Genomic DNA, 19,617 nt, shown 5'->3' on the forward strand with positions numbered 1-19,617 from the left:
AACAGTTTGGCAATCAAAACTTCATGCACTGATCTTCTATTTCAGTTTAATTGTTTTAAAAATAAAGGTCAAATAATGGCAGACAGCGTAAGTTCTATCACAACAGTATTTCACTGAGCACACAGCAAGTATGCCAACACTACGGTGAGTTGAGAATATGTGATGGGAGGGCCATCTGCTTCCTAGAGCAGTTTGGGAAGGAGAGATCCCTAGTGGTCATTAAGAAAGCTGTTGGAGTTAACATGTTCAGAAGTGCCGACTCTCTGTTGTATAACATCCTGAAACTACAAGTTTTGGTTTTCTTTATAGGAACTGGCCTATCCTTTGGTGGAAGTTTGAGAAAAACTCTGAAATTCCATTTCAAGGTCATAGTCCTGGAACTAAGAGGACTACCACTTCCCTTTGATATAAAGGCCTTCTTGGATACCAATACCTGAAACTAACAAATATTTCAGTTTTTGTACCACTGTCCAAGCAAGCTGGGTATCCACTTGCATTCTGGACAGTGTCACAGTTTCTAGCCATGGTACAGTGCAGAATGACCCAAGCAGCTGCCAGGCAAAGTAGACAGCACTGGACTAAATGGCTGGATGTTCTAATACAGTAAAAAGGAGCTTCATCTAACCCTTGTTCCAGCAAACTCAGGAGGTGGGAAAGATGCAACCAAGCCCTCTGAAGCTAGAACAGAAGAACTGGTGTGTGTTTCACTCAGTTAAGATGCCACTATCTGTTGCAGCCAGCTCCCCCCCCCCCAAACTACTAAAGGTCTACAGCAGAAAAGAATAACTTATGGCCCTCCAGATGTTGGTGATCTTACTCCCATCTTCCCTGACCATTGTCCATGCTGACTGGGGATGATGAGAACTAACAACATCTGGAAAGCAACAATGCCTCACTCCAAAATCATGTCGTTGTTGTTGTTTTAAAAAAAACTTGTTGACCAAGATTCTATTAAATTCAGATAGCATAACACCTGGCCTAGAAAGGGTCTGTGGCGTGTCCTGAATGTGTGAATTCAGTTGGTGACAGATGTTCTTTTATTTTTCCTTCCTTAAAGGCAAGAATTGTGAGGCAAGCATGCAGACCATGTAAGAAAAGGTACTGCTGCAGGCCAGCATCTATTTTTACTCTTTTTCCACTTTGTCCTCCTAGGAGAGCCTCTGAGGCAAGTCTCCTGTAGATTTTATTAAAAGTGACACCAGATCTGCTTGCAGTATCAAGCTTAATTCCGGTTCTTTTCCCCCCTTTTTTTAAAAAAAAAGAAGTTTAGACTTTCCAAATCTCTTCAGGAAATAATGCAAATTAATTGCTGCATTAAATGTCACATTCCAGCTTGTAAAATAAAGAGTGGCATTTGGCCAAGTTTTACTCGGAGTAAATCCACTAAAATTAATGAACATGCCTAAAGGCTGCAGTCACATGGCAGTTTATTCCATTTTCACGATATATCCCAAACTGTTAATTTCCACATTATATTTGAACTTTCACACAATGTAAAAGCCACTTCAAGAACTATAGCAGAATATGGTAGAGCTATAGTGGAATGCAGCACAAGTTAGCACTCAGTTCCATATTGCTTGCAAACAGATTTTTTTTTTTTCTGGAAGCAAACAACACAGAAATGAGCACTCAGTTTGCACTGTGTTTCACTATAGTTCCAGAAGTGCCTTTTACATTGTGTGAAAGCTCAGTGTGGAACTTAACAGTTAGAGAAAAGTAATCAAAATAGAATAAATTGCCTCAGGAATGCAGCCTAAGTTAGGTTTCTTGATTTCAATGGGTCTACTCATAGGAAAACTTAGTTGGAACCCACCTAAGTCGTAAACCGTAGCTTAATTCAGTTTCATACTTTGAAATGTTACATATGTCGTTTATCTTGCTTGAAATTCTAATCCTTCTTAAGCACTCCTCCTGTAAATTAGATTGGAAACCCCACAAATATTCTTTATATATGCAGGAGTTCCTTATGGACTTTATAACGAACATTTCATTTCCCTTTATGCATATCCATAAGCGCTTCTGAAAGAGGGTAAAGAATCATAGAAATATCATTGTTCTCTATCTCATGTTGTTCAGAAATGTTATGCATTAGGGCTTTCTCTTTAAATGCTGTTTTTATACTTTTGGTTAAAAGTTGCTAGCAAGAAAGAGAAATGGAGCTTAGGCAACCCGTGTCTTTTATTATTTTTTTTAAAAATGATCTAATTCCTTTCCTATGTGGACTTGAAAGCCTTGTGTACAAGAAATTAGAAAAACATAGTTACAGAAGGCTCTCTTCCCATGATTGTGAGCCCTTTACTTTAAGAGTAAGATTTTCACACAAGGGAGCTCTCCATAGACATTATAATGGACACAGGTAGTCACTCCTCTACCCTGTTCAGCTGAATGTGAGAAAGCTTTCTTTTGCTTTTATTGTGTGACACCTGAAGGACAGCAGGGAATTTGTATTAAATAAGAGCAGTGCTATTTTTCTAGGGAAAGGTGCCGGAACGCACCAGGAACACCTCTCTTGTTCTCTTACAAATGGCAATGGTGCCTACCTGAGAGGTACTGGAACTGAGTTCCAGCTGGAAAAAAGTGTGTTTCCTTACAATTGAAACCATGAGCCACATGGTTAAAATTTGGTAGGGCATTTGAGGGCCAGGAAATCCACCTTCAGCTGACCCAACTCAGTCCATGGACAGCTGGCCTCTCAATCTAGGCTAAGCATGCCAGAAAACAGTCTTCCTTAATCCATGCCACCCACAGCTTCCTCAGCGTCACATTCACATTTTAATATTATATAATACCTTTTTCCTTCTCACTGTAGCGGCTTATGTTGCTGTTGTCGCTGTACATAGGGCCTGCTGAGGCGTGAGGTTTGCAGCTGTGGTACTGTGCATTTAGAGTGTTGACGGTTATATGAATGAGATGCAACATGATTTTGCTGATGTCACAATCTCTGTAAGGATACTGTCCAACAACAAGAAAAATGGAAAAGGTTGTTTTTTTTGTATTGAAAACACCACTGACCTAAACAATACATTATGCAAGTGCAAAGGAGAAGGTTTTGAAACAGAAGAAAACCAGGGACGAAAATGATAGATAAAGTCAACGGGAACCTATAAACATTAAAGGAGGTGTGTGATATAGTTAACAGAAGGGCCAGCGCAATATATTACACAAAATCATGTGTGGAATACTCTCATATTGTAGCCAAAAACCAGCCACTGAACAGACTAGAAATACAAATTTCCCTGTGAAGCTGAATGTAAGAATGCATTTCATGTTGAGATCTGGAGAAAATATCTCACTTCATAGCTTTATCAAAACCAACTTAGAGAGGGGAAATCTTTCATGGCTAGCAGCTGAAAATGATCCTCTTCCCAAAACATGAGTTATTTTGTAAAAATATATAAATACAAGCAATTAAATTAGCTTTATTTGGCAATATAAAATTGCCCTTATTAAATGATGTGACTCACCCAAAGTCTAGTTCGCTTTAGTTATTTTATCAAGTATACGGCTCACCTCCAGTCTGGTTTACAGGTCCCCTTGACTGCCAGTGGTTTTTGTAACACCACCAAGCTAGTCATGTATTGCTATTATTTTGTGCACCATTTTCATCCACAGGCTTCTACACTCTCACTCCACAGCCTGCAGAGCAGCAATATTTCCATGAGTAAAGCCTTATGGTTCTTGTGACGTTTAATTGATAAGATCCAACATAGCAGAAGCAAGTGTCCATTCATGCAATGGGGCTTTTCCTTCCTCTCCTCCCCCTGCAGCTTCCAAGGGGTGTTGGCAATTTGGGGGGCATGTGGGGGGCTGGAGAGCAGGGGGAAAGAAACACTGTTGCACAAGCAGATTTCAGTTGTACAAGTGGATGGAAATCAGTGAATGTTGCTCAATTTTCATCAATGCAGTTGAATATTAAGGGAATATAGTATTAGACACTGGTGAACTACAGGGATAGGAAACAAATAAGAATGCTATAAATGTAGTGGGGGGGGGTTTTCTATGCATATAACCCTGTCTGTCATCTCACAAAAGCACCTGCAATGATGTTTCTTTACTTCTTATTTTAAATATTTCTACATTGCCTCAAAACATTTAGGAGGCTGTTCGCTAGTGATGCTTCTTTCGTCATTTGAGAGCCCCACGGAAAACAGTTCCGAGTTAAATAAACCACACAGGACAGGGCTGGAGGTATCAGCCATGCTCTCGATTGCACCTTTGTCTTTTACCACTATACTTACCCAGGATCCATGCCGGTTGCTGTAGGAAAGACTCAGGCAAGCAACACAGAAGCATTTACCTTATACAGGATGACAAGCAGCGCCTTCAGCCACATCTGCCGAATGTGGGGCTTCAGGGACCAGAGGGAGCAGCGGGGCGGCTGCTGGAAGTAATGCCTGAGCTGAGGGCATGAGCAGTACTTCAGCACCTGAGCCACTAAAGGGAGGAGGTGTTTCCCCAGGTTAATATTATAGTCCATCACCTAGAAATGAACACACAATTTAGAATTTAGAGCATTTACTAAAATTACATTTTTTAGAAAATAATAGCAACAAAGGCATCAGGAAGAAGAAGAAAAACACTGGCAATGATTCAAGAAAATGACTGCAAGCTTTAAATTGGTAGATCAGCAGGCCTCAGAACCAGGGTCCAAAGGCAACCCTATCCAGGCCTCTCTTCCTCACTCTTTGGCCTCTTCCACGCCAGTGGCAGAGCGTGTATTTATGGTGCCCGGGGCACACATGCTAGCAGAGAGTGGGGCACGGAAGGCGAATGAAGCCCACCATGTGCCAGCACAGCCTGCACAGCCAACGCAACACCAGCTCCAAGCTGCTTTGAGAGGCTGGAACAAGCCCAGCCTCGCAAAATTGGCATAGGGCACTGGCTGATCAGATACCAGCCTTGCGAAGTGGCTTGGGGAGGGTGGCGTGAGAAGGATGCCTTGCACCCTTTGATCTCAGCCCCTCGAGAACAAACCTGGGATCCAAGGCGCCATTCTCACACCACCCTCCCCAAGCTGCTTTGCGAGGCTGGGAACTGATCAGATCCCAGCTTTACAAAGTGCTGCAGGACTGGCACCTAGGACAATCGCCCCGGCAACCCCCTAACCCATGCTATGCCCCTGCCCCAGGCCACACCCCTCACCAGCCTTGCTTCACACCCTCCTTGAGTGTTTTTACTTAGCTAGAATGGGTCCTTGAGCTCTGCTCATGACTCTTGCTTGTGAGTGTGTGTAGAAAGCAGCCTCCTGCATAAAGGAAGATTTGCAGTCACCACTCTGCCCACTTTTGCCTCTGGCTCCATCTGCCACAGGCTGAAAAAAGGTTCCCTGCCCACCCCATAGTAGAGCAGCCAACAAAAGCTTTAGGCTAGGTATGGGAATCCTGTGGCCCACCAGATGCCGTTAGACTCCAGCTCCCATGAGCTCCAGGTAACATAGTCAATGGCAATGGATGATGGGAATTATAGTCCAACAATATTTGATTCACCCCATTCTTGCCCAGCTTTCGGCAACCCTGTGCACACTAACCAGAAAGACAGGCCCATGGAAAGCAATTCTGATTAGGAATGGATGTTAGAATTCCTGCTCCATGACTGCAGTCATAGGATTGTTGCCTATCACATGATGGTATATGTTTTGACTCCACAGAGTGGGAAGTGACGGAAACAGGATGTTTGTGTTACTGTGTTCCGTGAAGTGGTACTATTGTTCTTTGTTCTTTTTCTCTTTGCTGTCTGATGCTAGAGAGAGAGCCATGTTGCAGTGCTCCGTGTATGTTTATATGCAAATAAAGTAGATTAGCCAAAATGCTGAGTTGCTGGGTCTGTCATGCGAACTGTGCAAACTCTGTGGATCCCTAAGTGTGCCAGTGTCGGTTGGCATCGGTTGCTGTGATGTTTGGGCTGAAGAAAGCTTTTGAAGCTCCCGAACGATCGACCAGGAGGGAGGGAACATACCAGTCAGGCATGTGTCTCTGCCAGGGTCCTACTCGAGTGTAGGCTGAGCTCCTGACAATGGGTTGTGTGTTTATTGATCAGGAAGAGCCAGTTTTAATTGGCGGGGCTGAGTGTTAATGGAAATTCAAAGCTGCGTTCTCATGATCACCTGGAAAATGTCCAGAGAGACAAGCTGCCGTTTTCCTTAGCCTCTTGCATGGTGTCAGAATGGGGAGTCATCTTCCGTGACACTGTCACTTTGATACTTGTCACTTCATAGTTTGCTGCAGGCAATTTCCCCCCTCAAAGCTCGTTGCTTAGCTCGCCCGGACAAAATATGAATCAGCGCTCGCTATGATTGGCAAGTGTCCTTTCATGGACTGAATCTATGTGCCTGCAAATGTGTAGTGATGGGTCCCCAAACGCACACATGGTGCATGTGCCTGGCAGGAGAGCTATTCCAAGTGCAGCCGTTAACCGTAAAAGACCATCAATACACACGTGGCACATTTGCAGAATTAAAGTACAGGGAAAGTTCCTGCTCCATATACACTCTGGAGCCACATGGGAGAGAAAAGAAGCAAGTGGAAGGAAGAATGAAACAAGAGCTCTAAGGAGGAACATGGTGAAAGGGGAACACACACAAAAAAAATATTTTCTCCTTTCTCTCACAACACCAGAACTCATGCACATGCAATGAAGCCGAATGCTGGAAGAATCAGGACAGATAAAAGAAATGATTTCTTCATGCAATGCATTGTTAAACTATGGAACTCGCTCCCACAGGAGGCAGTGATGGCCACCAGCTTGGATGGCTTTAAAAGAGGTTTAGGCAAGTTTGTGGAGAAGAGGGCCATCAATGACTGTTGAGAATTTCATTCCACCTTAACAAACAGGCATGAGATTGTTGCATGTCATATGTCTGTTTACATTCCAGCACAGCTTGCTGGGAACTTCCGTTTGTGTATAGCTTTTGCTTTTGCTGTTCTCTCCGAGACGACACGAGAGAGAGACGACATGTTCCTTTGTTCTGATTTATGTTTAATAAATCTGTAGCTGTAGCATGACTTACGCCTCACGCCTACTTCTGTGTGTGCAGTACACTCTGCTAATTGCGTGCCCTGGCTTTTGAAGTTTGGGTCGCTGATTTACGTCAAAGCACAGGCCGATGGAAGGAGACGTCCGAGCTGGGCTTGCCAGCTGGCCTCCCGGCCCCTCTGCATGTCAACAATGACTACCAGCCAAGCTAGCTATGTTCTCCCTCTGCTTCCAGAGGTGCTACCCCTTTGAATATCAGTTTCTGGGTATCACAGGTAAGCAGAGTGTTGTTGCATCCATGCTTGAGGATTTCCCACAGGCACCAGGGTGCCCATGGTGAGAACAGGATGCTGAACTAGGTGGTGGTCTATTGGCCTGGTCCAGCAGGCTCTTCTTATGATGGCTTTCGGCTACCTCTGGGATTAGCAGCAGCTTGCCTCTGAATACTCGGTTTTGGGGGACAGCAGTGGAAGAGGGATGTTGCCTTCACGTGCTGCTTGTGGGTTTACCATAGGCACCTGACTGGCCACTATGTGGGACATGGGGTGCTGACATCAGGACTCTTCTTAGGCCCTCTTACTAACAGCAATCACCATCTCAACCACAAGGCATTTATAGAAAACCAACGCAGGGAGCAGCATGGGTGTGTTATCTATATTGGGACACTTTTGCCCATATTATGCTCTAGCCCAGAGGTCGGCAACCTTATCGAAGGATGGGCCAGAGTGTGTGCGCACACACACTCTTCCGGGTCAGAGGAGTGCCCATGTGCGTGTGCACACGCTATTACCAGTGCTCTTCTGATCCAGAAGTGCACTGGAAATAGCATATGCACATGCGCATGGGTGCTTCTCCATCCTGCACGCATGCGCACACACTATTTCCGGCGCACATCGGGGTCGGAGGAGCACCCGTGTGCAAAGGTGCCATCAACCTGGAAGTCGGTCCCCACGCCACACCGGTTAGAGCGGGGGCGGCAGCAGGGGTTGCCATGGGCCAGTTAGACAAGTCTCGTGGGCTGCTACTGGCCCATGGGCCTTAGGTCACCAACCCCTGCTCTAGCCTACTTGCTTGGTGATGTTCCTTTGCTTAATAGTTAACATTCCATCCCTGCTAGGACTTAATACTGTCCAGCCTTAACAAGAGATATCCAGGCAGGTCACAGCTACAGTCTCTTTCACAAAAACCTGTCCAACACCACCCTCTGGTGGACCAGCATCTAAATGATATTCAGGTTTATAAGGCATCTCCACCCCCTTTGAAAGCAGCAGCAATATCCAAATGAATGAAAAGAACATCTTTCAGAAACCGGTTTTCTCTGAAGAAGGAATTGAAAAGTTGAACTGACTATTCAAAAGGCTGATAAAAGGCCAGATTCATTCTGGTAGTGGAAACCAGTGCAAGAACACTCACAAGTGCAATGGGGCTTTCCCCCCCCCCATCTCCCTGCTCCCCCAGATCTGCTCCAGAACTATATGCAAGAGGAGAAGGGAGCTTGTTCCATCTGGCAGGCAGAAACTCCTGCGCTGATGGAACCATCTCCTGAGCACTACATTGAACTCCACCCTGTCTCCAACCACATTCTTGTCTCTCTTGCAAATTCTGCTTTGTGAAATGAACACCGTCATCCTTTATAAGACCTACGGTGCTTCCAGACAGGGGGTTTGCTTGCAAACTGGTTGTTGCGTTATCGCAAATAGGTTACTGGCAACAGGGCATAGGAAAATCAGTGCCAAAATTTCCATGGTTTTCTGTGGAACAGTCTTCCAGGCTTAACATATTTTCCAGGCAAGGTTCAGAGCATTGCCTTGGTAGCTTGGGAGCTGAGATATGAAGTAGGGTTCATGTGGTTATAACATCCCTCCAAAACACCAGTACCATCTTTTTTCAACAGCCTTTATTACTTGCCTGATCAGAGGAGGAAGGGGCTGACTGATTCTGCGTTGCCCAGGGGCCACAGAAACCTGGAGCTGGCCTTGAAGTCATGAACAGGTAATCCAGTGGCTTGCACCAAAATAATAATAAAAAATGCAGGGAATTGGACACTGACTTACTTGAGCGATCCCCGCAATAAAAGCATTGAAGCATGTTGAAATGCGCATTTTTTGAGGAGCGATCATGAAGCATCCTTCCTGCTGATCATAGCCCATTAAGACATACAGGTGGCGCTTGACCGTGTTGAAGGCTTTAGCGCTGCTGATGTCCGACTCTGCACTGCTCTCGTCTTTGGCCATGAACTTCATCAACACTGTGATGAGCTGGTGGACAGTCTGATGGTCAATGCCAGCGTCCTCTGGGAGGAGGTCCTTTATGGTGTTGTCATTCTCTGGAGAAGGCTGCCCTAATAGCACAGAAAAAGAACACATTGCAGTGCATAGATGGCTGGTGGGACAAGGGAGATGTAAACTAAACGCCCCCCCCCCTGAAGGAGTCTTGGCATGTTCCTGAGATGTTTATAGGCATGGAGGCTTGGGAGTAAAGCAGTGGTGCTTGAAATAAGTTACCATAACCAATGGGGAGTGATAGACAGACAGACAGACAGACAGACAGAAATAAATAAATGAATGAATGAATGAATGAATGAATGAATGAATGAATGAATGATTTATACCCCCCTCATCTGGCTGGGTTTCCCCAGCCACTGTGGGCGGATTACACCACATAAAAATTGTAAAACATTCGACATTAAAAATTTCCAAATACAGGGTTGCCTTCATATGTTCTCTAAAAGTCAGATATAGTCACACCTTGGTTCTCGAACGGAATGTTGGACTTCCAGAACTGTTTGAAAACCAAGATGTGGCTTCTGATTGGCTGCAGGAGCAGCCAACTGGAAGCCACAGAAACCACGCCGGATGTTCGGCTTCTCAAAAACGTTTGAAAACCAGAACACTCACTTCCAGTTTTCGACTGTTCGAGAGCCAAAACGTACAAGTTCTGGGGCATTCGAGAACCAAGGTAATGTAGTTATTTACTTCCTTGACATCTGATGGGGAGGCGTCCCACAGGGCGGGTGCCACTACCGAGAAGGCCTTCTGCCTGGTTCCCTGTAACCTCACTTCTTACAGTGAGGGAACCACCAGAAGGACCTCGGAGCTGGACATCAGTGTGCGGGCTGAACAATGGGGGTCAAGACGCTTCTTCAGGTATACTGGGCAAACTGAGGCTCATGCTTCCTTCCTGCTTTTTCTCCAAGTTTGTTAGTCCACTTATGAGCTAGCGTGTGCTCGTGCCTCCATACTGCAAAGCCTATACTCAGAATGGCTTTGTCTGCCAGGAGTAACAAACCTTAAGTCTCTTTCTTCTTCCAACCACCTGCCTTACTGTACTATTTAATTACTGCACTCCTCTGCACTATATTTACCCAACTGCAACAAGGAGAACAAAGTAGGCACTGGGGTGGGTGGAATTTGATTTCTTATTTCTAACCCCACATTTTTTTAAAGGACACAATCCTTTCCATATATTTACCAGTGAACAATACTTGCAGAGGGTTGGACTAGAAGATCCATGGGGTCCTTTCCAACTCTACAATCCTATTGGTCTATTCTTCTAAATCACTGTCTAGATGCTAAACATGATCATTGTGAGGACTGGACTGAACCACACCTCCTTCTCACCCTCAAAATGTCTGAATATTTGCATAAATGTTCCTCTCCTGTCTTGGAACCAATCATGTACTGTACACAAACACAGCATGTACCTTGAGTTTGTTCTGGTGTCCCACCAAGTGCTGGAGCAGATTGCTCATGCCTCATCAGCCTATTAGCTAAATAAAAATAAAAATATAGGCCTGTTAATATTAGACGAAAGACAGTCTCTCGGCAGCCACACCCCTAACTCAGTGACAGGGCACATGTTGTAACTATTACTGAAAAAACCTAAAGAGTTCCAGCTCAGTCAGTAGAGCATGAGACTCTCGTGGGTTCGAATCCCATGTTGGGCAAAAGATTCCTGCATTGCAGAGAGCTGGACTAGATTGCCTCGTGGTCCCTTCCAACTCTTCAGTTCTGTGATTATATGATGTATGTGCTTAATAAAGGTAAAGGGTAAAGGGACCCCTGACCATTAGGTCCAGTTGTGACCGACTCTGGGGTTGCGGCGCTCATCTCGCTTTATTGGCCAAGGGAGCCAGCGTTTGTCCGCAGACAGCTTCCGGGTCATGTGGCCAGCATGACTAAGCTGCTTCTGGCGAACCAGAGCAGCACACGGAAATGCCATTTACCCTCCCACCAGAGCGGTACCTATTTATCTACTTGCACTTTGATGTGCTTTCGAACTGCTAGGTTGGCAGGAGCAGGGACCTAGCAATGGGAACTAACCCCTTAGTGGGGATTCGAACCGCCGACCTTCTGATCAGCAAGTCCTAGGCTCTGTGGTTTAACCCACAGCGCCACCCGTGTCAGAAACATCTAGGACATCATGAGTTGCCAAAATGTGGTCCAAGCTTCCTTCTGGTGGTCCACAAAGTGTCTGTGGATTTGTGGTTGAAGACAAGAGATGACGCATCCATCATATTAAATATTCATATTGATCTTTAACTGTTTTTTTACTACTTCTTTAATTTTTACATTGCATTACAATTTGATATTTATCAAGTTCAAACTGCAATACAGTAAAACATACTATATAAGAAATGAAACGGAACAAGAAAAACACAAGAAAAAAATCATAGCACCTTACAATAGATACAAATAGGCAGGAACATCAGTAAGTGGTCTGCTAAATACGTCAGCAACTTGCAAGTGGTCTGTGTGGGAAGGGGAGTTTGGGAACCTATGTAGCAGATTATAATTCATATGATGTCCCATATATTATTAACAGTACTTTGAGGAACATGCTGTGGAGTGTTCTAATAACAAGAGTTGAAAGAATTAATTAGTCAGTATTCCTTTTTGTCAAAATTTCTGTCTTATACCTACTGGAGTAATGTTCACATCCATCTGAAAGAGAAACCTATTCAGACATGCATGAAAACCAGTCTCCACCTAGAAGCAATGTGGTAACAGATTTGAATTAAGAAAGGAGACTGAAGGAGAGACAATACTCAACGGATTTTGCTTGTAAGGGTTTCTGGGAGAGAAAGTGCCCTCTTGGATTCCACTGGGCCCTTCACGCTATCTCTCAAAGAGCGCACGCTCTTCTGTCGATTCCGGGCAAACCGAGCTCTCTTGATTTTCCACATTGCTGTATCGCTTAAGTTGGCAACATTCGTCCGGACAGCCGTAATCGCTTTTTGAATAGAATGAAACAAGTCAAGTTTAATTTCTTGGCACATTCCAGACCAAATTGTTCCAAGGGAACCCCACACCTTCAAAGCACCATGTGCATCTAGTTGAAAAAGAAGGATTTCGGATTGTCAGCCCCACTCCTTTGGCAGATGAGCACAGACGGATAGTAAATGTGGAGTTCAGATGTGCCTCACCCAACATCTACACAAACAACTTTATCTGATACAGGAAACCAGTTCAGATATTATTATCCCATCCCACAAAAAATCAGTCATTTTCAGCAAAGCTATCATGGTTTCTAACCAGAATTTTCTATTACTACTACTACTACTACTACTACTACTAATATTTTGTACCCCATCCATCTGACTGGGTTGCCCCAGCCACCACTCGAGTGGCTTCCAACAAAATATACAAAAACACAACAGAACATCACACATTAAAACATCATACCAGAGGCAGTCTGCAGAAAATCTAAACAATTATGTTTCCAGTTGTGATGTAAATGTAATAGTCAAGTGACCATTTCAGGTATCTCATAGAAGACCCTTTGATGCCCACAGGCCAATGCAGCTTTTCAATTTTTTTATTAACCAGCCATTTTGACGATTCTCTCTATTTTTTAAAGTGGAGTTTTATGTTTCAATGTTGTACTCCACCTCAATCTTTTATGATAGGCCGTATAAAAATACTTTTATAACTAACTTTATAAATATATAAAAGGGTTATATGCGCAAGATCCTGGTTTCATACATTAATTTAGAGGGAGTTCTTAAACCAGAGTTTGCTAGTCCTGATTTCATGACAGATAAACCATGGTTTATGAACCAGGCCACTCCCTCTGTTTGTCTGGTTTTTAAGAACTTTTGGGGCAGGGAATTTCACTCCCATAAGGTAGTTCCCATAAAGGCAGAGCTGTACTTCTGGAATTATCAACAAATTTAACAGGTGTTCTTGGGAGCGGTTCCCTCAGCAATGAAGCAGAACATATAGCAGCCTTTCTTGTTACAAACATGGGGCCTTCTACCCCCATTTTGACGATTCTCTCTATTTTTTAAAGTGGAGTTTTATGTTTCAATGTTGTACTCCACCTCAATCTTTTATGATACGGCCGTATCTTTTATGATACGGCCTTCTACCCCCATGTTTGTAACAAGAAGGCCTTATAAAGGGGAGGAACATTTAACTGTAACAATATTATCCCCTCCACATAAACACCCGCCCACACCAAAAAGTCACGTCGGGAAGTGACACTTACTCGTTGGGAATGGGAATTCCTTGTTGCAATCCAGGTGGAGCTGTGCCTCGAGAGAGAGGGTTTCAAACCTATTCACAAAGAATTCCCAGCTCAACGCCGGAATGTCTTGCTTGAGGAAATGAAGCAGCAAAAGCTTGCTGAGGATGGTGGGCCTGTCCTTGACGACAGTATCAAACTGGAAATCAAGGCAAAGGCAAAGGCCCTAGAGAGGAGAAATGAAAAAGCAAAGGTAAAACACACAAACATTAATTGTGGTGTCACTAGGGCTCACACACACCTTCCACAGCCACTACAATTAGGTTTCAAAAAAGCCTTAGATCATAGGACTGTAGAGTTGGAAGGGACCATGAGGATCATCTAATCCAGCCTTTCTCGACCTGTGGGTCCCCAGATGTTGTTGAACTACAACTCCCATCACCCCTAGCTAGCAAGGCCAGAGCTCAGGGATGATGGGAGTTGTAGTCCAACAACGTCTGGAGACCCACAGGTTGAGAACCGCCAACATGGGGTTCAAACCCACAACCCTGAGATTAAGAGTCTCCTGCTCTACCAACTGAGCTATCCCAGCTCCTTCTAAATTGAAGGTTACTTTTGAACCTAATTTCAAGGGGAGAGGGAGGCAGAGGCACACAACCTTGTGAGCCTCTGCAGGTGCAGGTGCAGGCATTGTGTGGGCAACCCATGGCCTAGATCTACTCCTGGTCTCTGCCGTGGGACCTAACAGCCCCAACACATCATAGGAAATCAGCTGGGGCAGCTTCTCCCCCACCACTTCCTACAAACCATTTATCCAACCTTACAATCTTTCTGCATCATTCCTAGCCGCCCCTTTTACTCCCATACAATTGTCCTCTCACTGGCCCTTCCTCCCCTTCCTGCCTCCCTTTCCTCAACTTTCTCTGCTGCTTATAATGCTTCCACACACCCTTTTAGTATATGGGGGCTTAATTCCAGGCAGGTGGCATGGGCAGGGAGCCAAGCTGCTTTGACACAGCTCATCGCAGGTGACAAAAATGTTATTCCTCCCCATAGGACGGAATAATATATCGCAATTTCATCAAGAACGTTGAGAGATTGCGCAAAACGGGTTGAACCGCATCTTTTACATGTTTGCCCCTAGCAAGAAAGCAAACTCAGAAAATCGAAGGAGGAGGAGGAGGAGGAGGAGGAGGAGGAGGAGGAGGAGGAGGAGGAGGATTATTTATTTATACCCCGCCCATCTGGCTGGGCTTCCCCAGCCACTCTGGGCGGCTTCCAACAAAATATTAAAATACAGTAATGCATCAAACATTAAAAGCTTCCCCAAACAGGGCTGCCTTCAGATGTCTTCTAAAAGTCTGGTAGTTGTTGTTCTCTTTGACATCAGGTGGGAGGGTGTTCCACAGGGCGGGTGCCACTACCGAGAAGGCCCTCTGCCTGGTTCCCTGTAACTTGGCTTCTCGCAGTGAGGGAACCACCAGAAGGCCCTTGGCGCTGGACTTCGGTGTCTAGGTAGAACGATGGGGGTGGAGATGCTCCTTCAGATATACTGGACCGAGGCCGTTTAGGGCTTTAAAGGTCAGCACCAACAATTGTGCTCGGAAAACGTGGACTCTTCCGTTTGGTATATTGCTGGGTTTGACCATGTTTCCTTTGCCACTGTTAACCTACCTGCAGAGCTGGCCTCTTGATGGTATCTAGCAACAGGCCTGCTCTGGTAGCCACAGCTGGGTTGACATCCTCAACAGCAGTCAGGAAGCAGCAAAAGGCATGTGCTAAGGAATACTTCAGCAAGTGGTTTTTGGTCACGGAGTGAATATCCAGGAACCGACACAACACAGCTACTTTCTCCACTGCAGCAGACAGCAAAGTCCCAAGATAAAGAAAAGAACACATTAATCAGACATTAAGAACATAAATATCTTGTTGGCTCAGGTCAGCGGCCCATCTAGTCCACTATCCTGTTCTCACAGTGGCCAATCAGATGCCCGTGGGAAGTTTTGTGAGAGAACACCCATGAAAGAAGACCCACATTTTCCGTTCACTTCCAGGTCCCTTTTCAGCTTTGGGTAGAAAGGTTCGACAGAAACATTTTGGATGTTGTAACTAACATAATAGTCATTGTGCCAGTCAGTTCCGGGTCAAAGTGGGTCTTTGGCTAGCTAAATGTTCCATTGTTTCATCGTAGCAGAAAGTGCGAGAGGTTCAGCAAGCAATAGGGCACTGGAAAGGTGTAATCCTGGGTTTCTGGCACCAATTTACAACCAGAAAAATAGGTGGCTTTAGAGTAAGGAGACGCGGGTGGCGCTGTGGGTAAAACCTCAGCGCCTAGGACTTGCCGACCGCATGGTCGGCGGTTCGAATCCCCGCGGCGGGGTGAGCTCCCATCATTCGGTCCCAGCTCCTGCCCACCTAGCAGTTCAAAAGCACCCTTAAGTGCAAGTAGATAAATAGGTACCGCTTTATAGCGGGAAGGTAAACGGCGTTTCCGTGTGCTGTTCTGGTGCCAGTTCGCTAGAGCAGCTTCGTCACACTGGCCACGTGACCTGGAAGTGTCTGCGGACAGCGCTGGCTCCCGGCCTCTAGAGTGAGATGAGCGCACAACCCTAGAGTCTGTCAAGACTGGCCCGTACGGGCAGGGGTACCTTTACCTTTTTAGAGTAAGGAGAGACACCATAGCCAGCTGCTTTTTGCATTTTCTAATGCAATAAATATCTGGAAATATGTAGGTTTGTTTCATTTCCTTTGCTTAAAGCTCACATTTCCCCCCATTCAGTTCATGACAAAAGACTTGGCAATAAATGGCTGGCATTTGTTATTCACATGGGGAGGGGGTTAACCAATTTTGGCCCAGGTGCCACATTGACCACTGCACAACTCAATTATTTTTAGTTGTATTGCTTTCTTGCTCTGTTGTTTGCTGGCCAGGGCTCCTATGCAAGGAAGCGCAAAAACAGAAATGGTATAAACAGAAACAACAACAGCTCCCATCATCCCTGGCTGTTGGCCATGCTAACCGGGGCTTATGGGAGTTGTAGTCCAAAGGTTCTGGAGAGCCACAGATTCCACACTTACATCTTTTTTTTAATGTTAAAAGCTTACCTGCTTCAAACCTTATCTTCCAGTCTTTGCTGTTGAAGTTGCTATTGATGATGGTCCAGAAAATATCAGCTCCATGTGGGAGAGACAGAGCATGAAGAAGGAGGGGCACCGCCAGCGAAGAAAGCTGAGAGAATTCCGATTTGACAACTCTCCATAAGCTGGGGAAGAGATTGCAATCTGTTTATCTTCCCAACTTCACAAAATGGTTGCATTACTTTGCTGAGAGCACAATGGAAACAGCTGCTCCAGGAACTTCTTACTCCTCCCTGGAGAGCCAGAGAACCCAGTTCCAGCACTGTTTTCCCTCAAGGAGATGCAGGGAGAAATTATCTTCCCACCACACCCAGATGTACCACTATCTTGCCACTCAAATGGCAGGTTTAAAATAGGAGTGATAAGCAAATGATGTGTGCTGACACTGTCTCCTATATACAGGGTAGCTCAGTCAGACCTCCTATGGTCTTCAACAACTCAACTGGTATTCAGAATTATACGGCCAGGACTATCTACAAGGCCACAATTTCTACCTTTGATCACCTGCATGTGAATTTAATGAACTCAGTGGTTTCCCTCCACAAACTACTAGTTTGAATCTAACAATGGACTTGAAACAGGGATGGGGTGAAGGCCTTCCTGATGTTCTAGGATTACAACTCCTACCACCCCTGAGCATTAGCCATGCTGGCAGGGGATGATGGGAGTTGGAGTCCACCAACAGTGGAACCTCAGGAGGTTGTGGACTCTCCTTCCTTGGAGGTTTTTAAGCAGAGGTTGGATGGTCATCTGTCATTGATGCTTTAGCTTAGATTCCTGCATTGCAGTGGGTTGGACTAGATGACTCTTGGGTCCCTTCCAACCCTACGATTCTATGATCCTGTGAACATCAAGAGGTCTACAGGTTCCCCAATGCAGATTTAAAAGAAACACTTAGTAGTTTGTTACCTGTCACCCATAACTGATTGGCTTTAGCCCAGTCTTCCCTGACATTGGTCCTCCATATGTTTTGAACTACAGTACCCATCATGCCTGACCACTGGCCATGTTGGCGGGGGCTGATGGGAGTTGCAGTCCAAAACACCTGGTTGCTGCTTTAGCCTACAAGCTTGCACTAGCTTCATGTAAAGTATCAACACTTCTCTTGGGCGAAAATAGTATACCTGGCAATCAGCATATGATCCTGAATGTAGGCTAGGAACTGTGGGTAGTCCTTCCTTGCAATATATAAACACTCTCCGTGAAGGCAGAGAATCTTCAAGCAGTTGAGCATGTTAAATAGAATATCTGGCTCTTCAAACCGTGCCATTTCCTTTGCCAAATTTAGAAACAAGCAGACAAAATACCATGCAATTAATCAGAAACACCAAGCAGAAGTAATAAGACCAGAGCACTTGGTACTATAATTCTGAGCTAAAGCAGAACTGCATCAATTGAACCATGAACTAATATTAACATAAATAGCAATAGAGACTCAGGGCAATTTAAGCTGCATGTATGTTAATACTTTCTGGGAGATTGTCTGTGCTTGTGACTACTGAAAACCAGTAAACATTATTAAAAGAAAAGCACACACACTTTCAGGGAGAAATACAATATCAGCATACAAGTGGAACAAACTTCTACTTACATAATGTGGTTTCATTTTTGTCATTCCCGCCCCTCCTTCTGCACCCGAAATCTTCTCCAGTGGGTTGGGGGACCTCTTTATCTTACTTCCCCCCTCCACTTAAAGAGTTTATCAAAATGATCAAACAAATTGTGCCCCACAGTTTACCAGTCGCAAAATCATTATTCAATGGGAGTGTCCTATCAAGAGACCACTTTGTGACATAATCAAATCCACAAATACTTTTTTTTTTTTTAAGTTAAACTTTACCTGCAATATTGTATAGATAAGTTTCAGTGTCACTGGAAGCTGCTGGTAACAGAATTTCCTCTCAGTGTCATTTTTGATGGCTGCTATAAAAAAGGCATATGCAAAGGTTCACAGACAATTTTGTAGAAAGAAAGAAACCCACAGTTCCCATATATCAGCAGCAGTTATGATCTCTTGTAAAATAAACCGGCAAAAATTAAAAGCAAGGTGGAACATCCAAATTTCTAAGGCCTGTTTAGAAAACAGTCAGTGAGGGAGACGGGCATAGTTCCAGCAGGAAAGCATTTTGTAAGGCTAGAACCAGCACAAAATAGGCCCTGTCACTCATGTTCATCAACCTGACAGATCATATCCATCCATCAAGACTTTTGTGCCTGATCTTAGGGTCTACAATAAACACACAAGATGTAACCGGCTGTGTTCTTAGATAAATAAGGTATACTATTCAATGTGCTTTAACTACTGATGAAGCCCAGGACGGCAAAACAAGGCCAATAGCCTTGTCTAGACTCTGTGAAAGGATTTTGTGGAACTGTAACAACCTTTCATGTGGCTTGTTTGGACTTTATGAACAGACAGGTGGAATAGACACCATAACACGGATGGACCTCATGCATGAACTGACTAGAGAATATTCTGATCCACTGGGTCTTCTGCTTTGTTCGTTTGTTGAACTTTATGAGTTACTTCTGTTGAAATTTGATACAATGAATAGTATACCTTATTTATCTAAGAACACAGTCTCGTGTGTTTATTGAGGATGCTTTACGTGACCATAGGTTGGCTCGTTGTTGTTGTGATCTTAGGGTCTAGGCAGGTTCGTACAGGGGGTCTTTCAAATAACCTGGTGCAAAGCCATTTAGGGCTCTAAATGTAATCACCGGCACATTAAACTGAACCCAGAAACACACTGGCAACCAGTGTAGCAGATATAAAAGTGGTGTTATATGTTCAGATTGCCTAGGCCCCACAAGCAACTGTGCTGTTTGTATTTGTGGAGGCCAAATGTTTTTTCTTTGACACAGGAGTGAGGGGCAACTTGTGATGCAGGCCCCTCAAACAGTTATGATACCCAGCACCCGTGATCAAACAAAATTCCCAGGATTCTTGTGCGGGTGGTGGGGGAGCCGTGCCTGTTGAAGTGTGGTATAAGAGTGCTTTAAATGTATGGCATGGGTGTATTGAAAGAGTTTGAATTCATG

At 44.6% G+C, this 19,617-nt stretch overlaps 1 protein-coding gene across 1 annotated transcript in view; it reads right to left on the reverse strand.

Annotated features, from left to right (window-relative positions):
• Positions 1 to 19,617, reverse strand: part of UNC79 (unc-79 subunit of NALCN channel complex) — a 129,980-nt gene that overhangs the window by 55,209 nt on the left and 55,154 nt on the right. The window contains exons 21-30 of the mRNA XM_028717104.2: positions 18,416 to 18,495; positions 17,700 to 17,848; positions 16,543 to 16,700; positions 15,112 to 15,293; positions 13,462 to 13,663; positions 12,025 to 12,204; positions 10,676 to 10,741; positions 9,027 to 9,313; positions 4,298 to 4,480; positions 2,790 to 2,952 (exon numbers count right to left, since the gene is read on the reverse strand). Coding sequence (XP_028572937.2) covers positions 2,790 to 2,952; positions 4,298 to 4,480; positions 9,027 to 9,313; positions 10,676 to 10,741; positions 12,025 to 12,204; positions 13,462 to 13,663; positions 15,112 to 15,293; positions 16,543 to 16,700; positions 17,700 to 17,848; positions 18,416 to 18,495 — 1,650 coding nt within the window. The remainder of the gene's footprint in view (positions 1 to 2,789; positions 2,953 to 4,297; positions 4,481 to 9,026; positions 9,314 to 10,675; positions 10,742 to 12,024; positions 12,205 to 13,461; positions 13,664 to 15,111; positions 15,294 to 16,542; positions 16,701 to 17,699; positions 17,849 to 18,415; positions 18,496 to 19,617) is intronic.

This window comes from Podarcis muralis, chromosome 1 (genome assembly GCF_964188315.1).
Source record: "Podarcis muralis chromosome 1, rPodMur119.hap1.1, whole genome shotgun sequence".
Lineage (NCBI taxonomy): Eukaryota > Metazoa > Chordata > Lepidosauria > Squamata > Lacertidae > Podarcis > Podarcis muralis.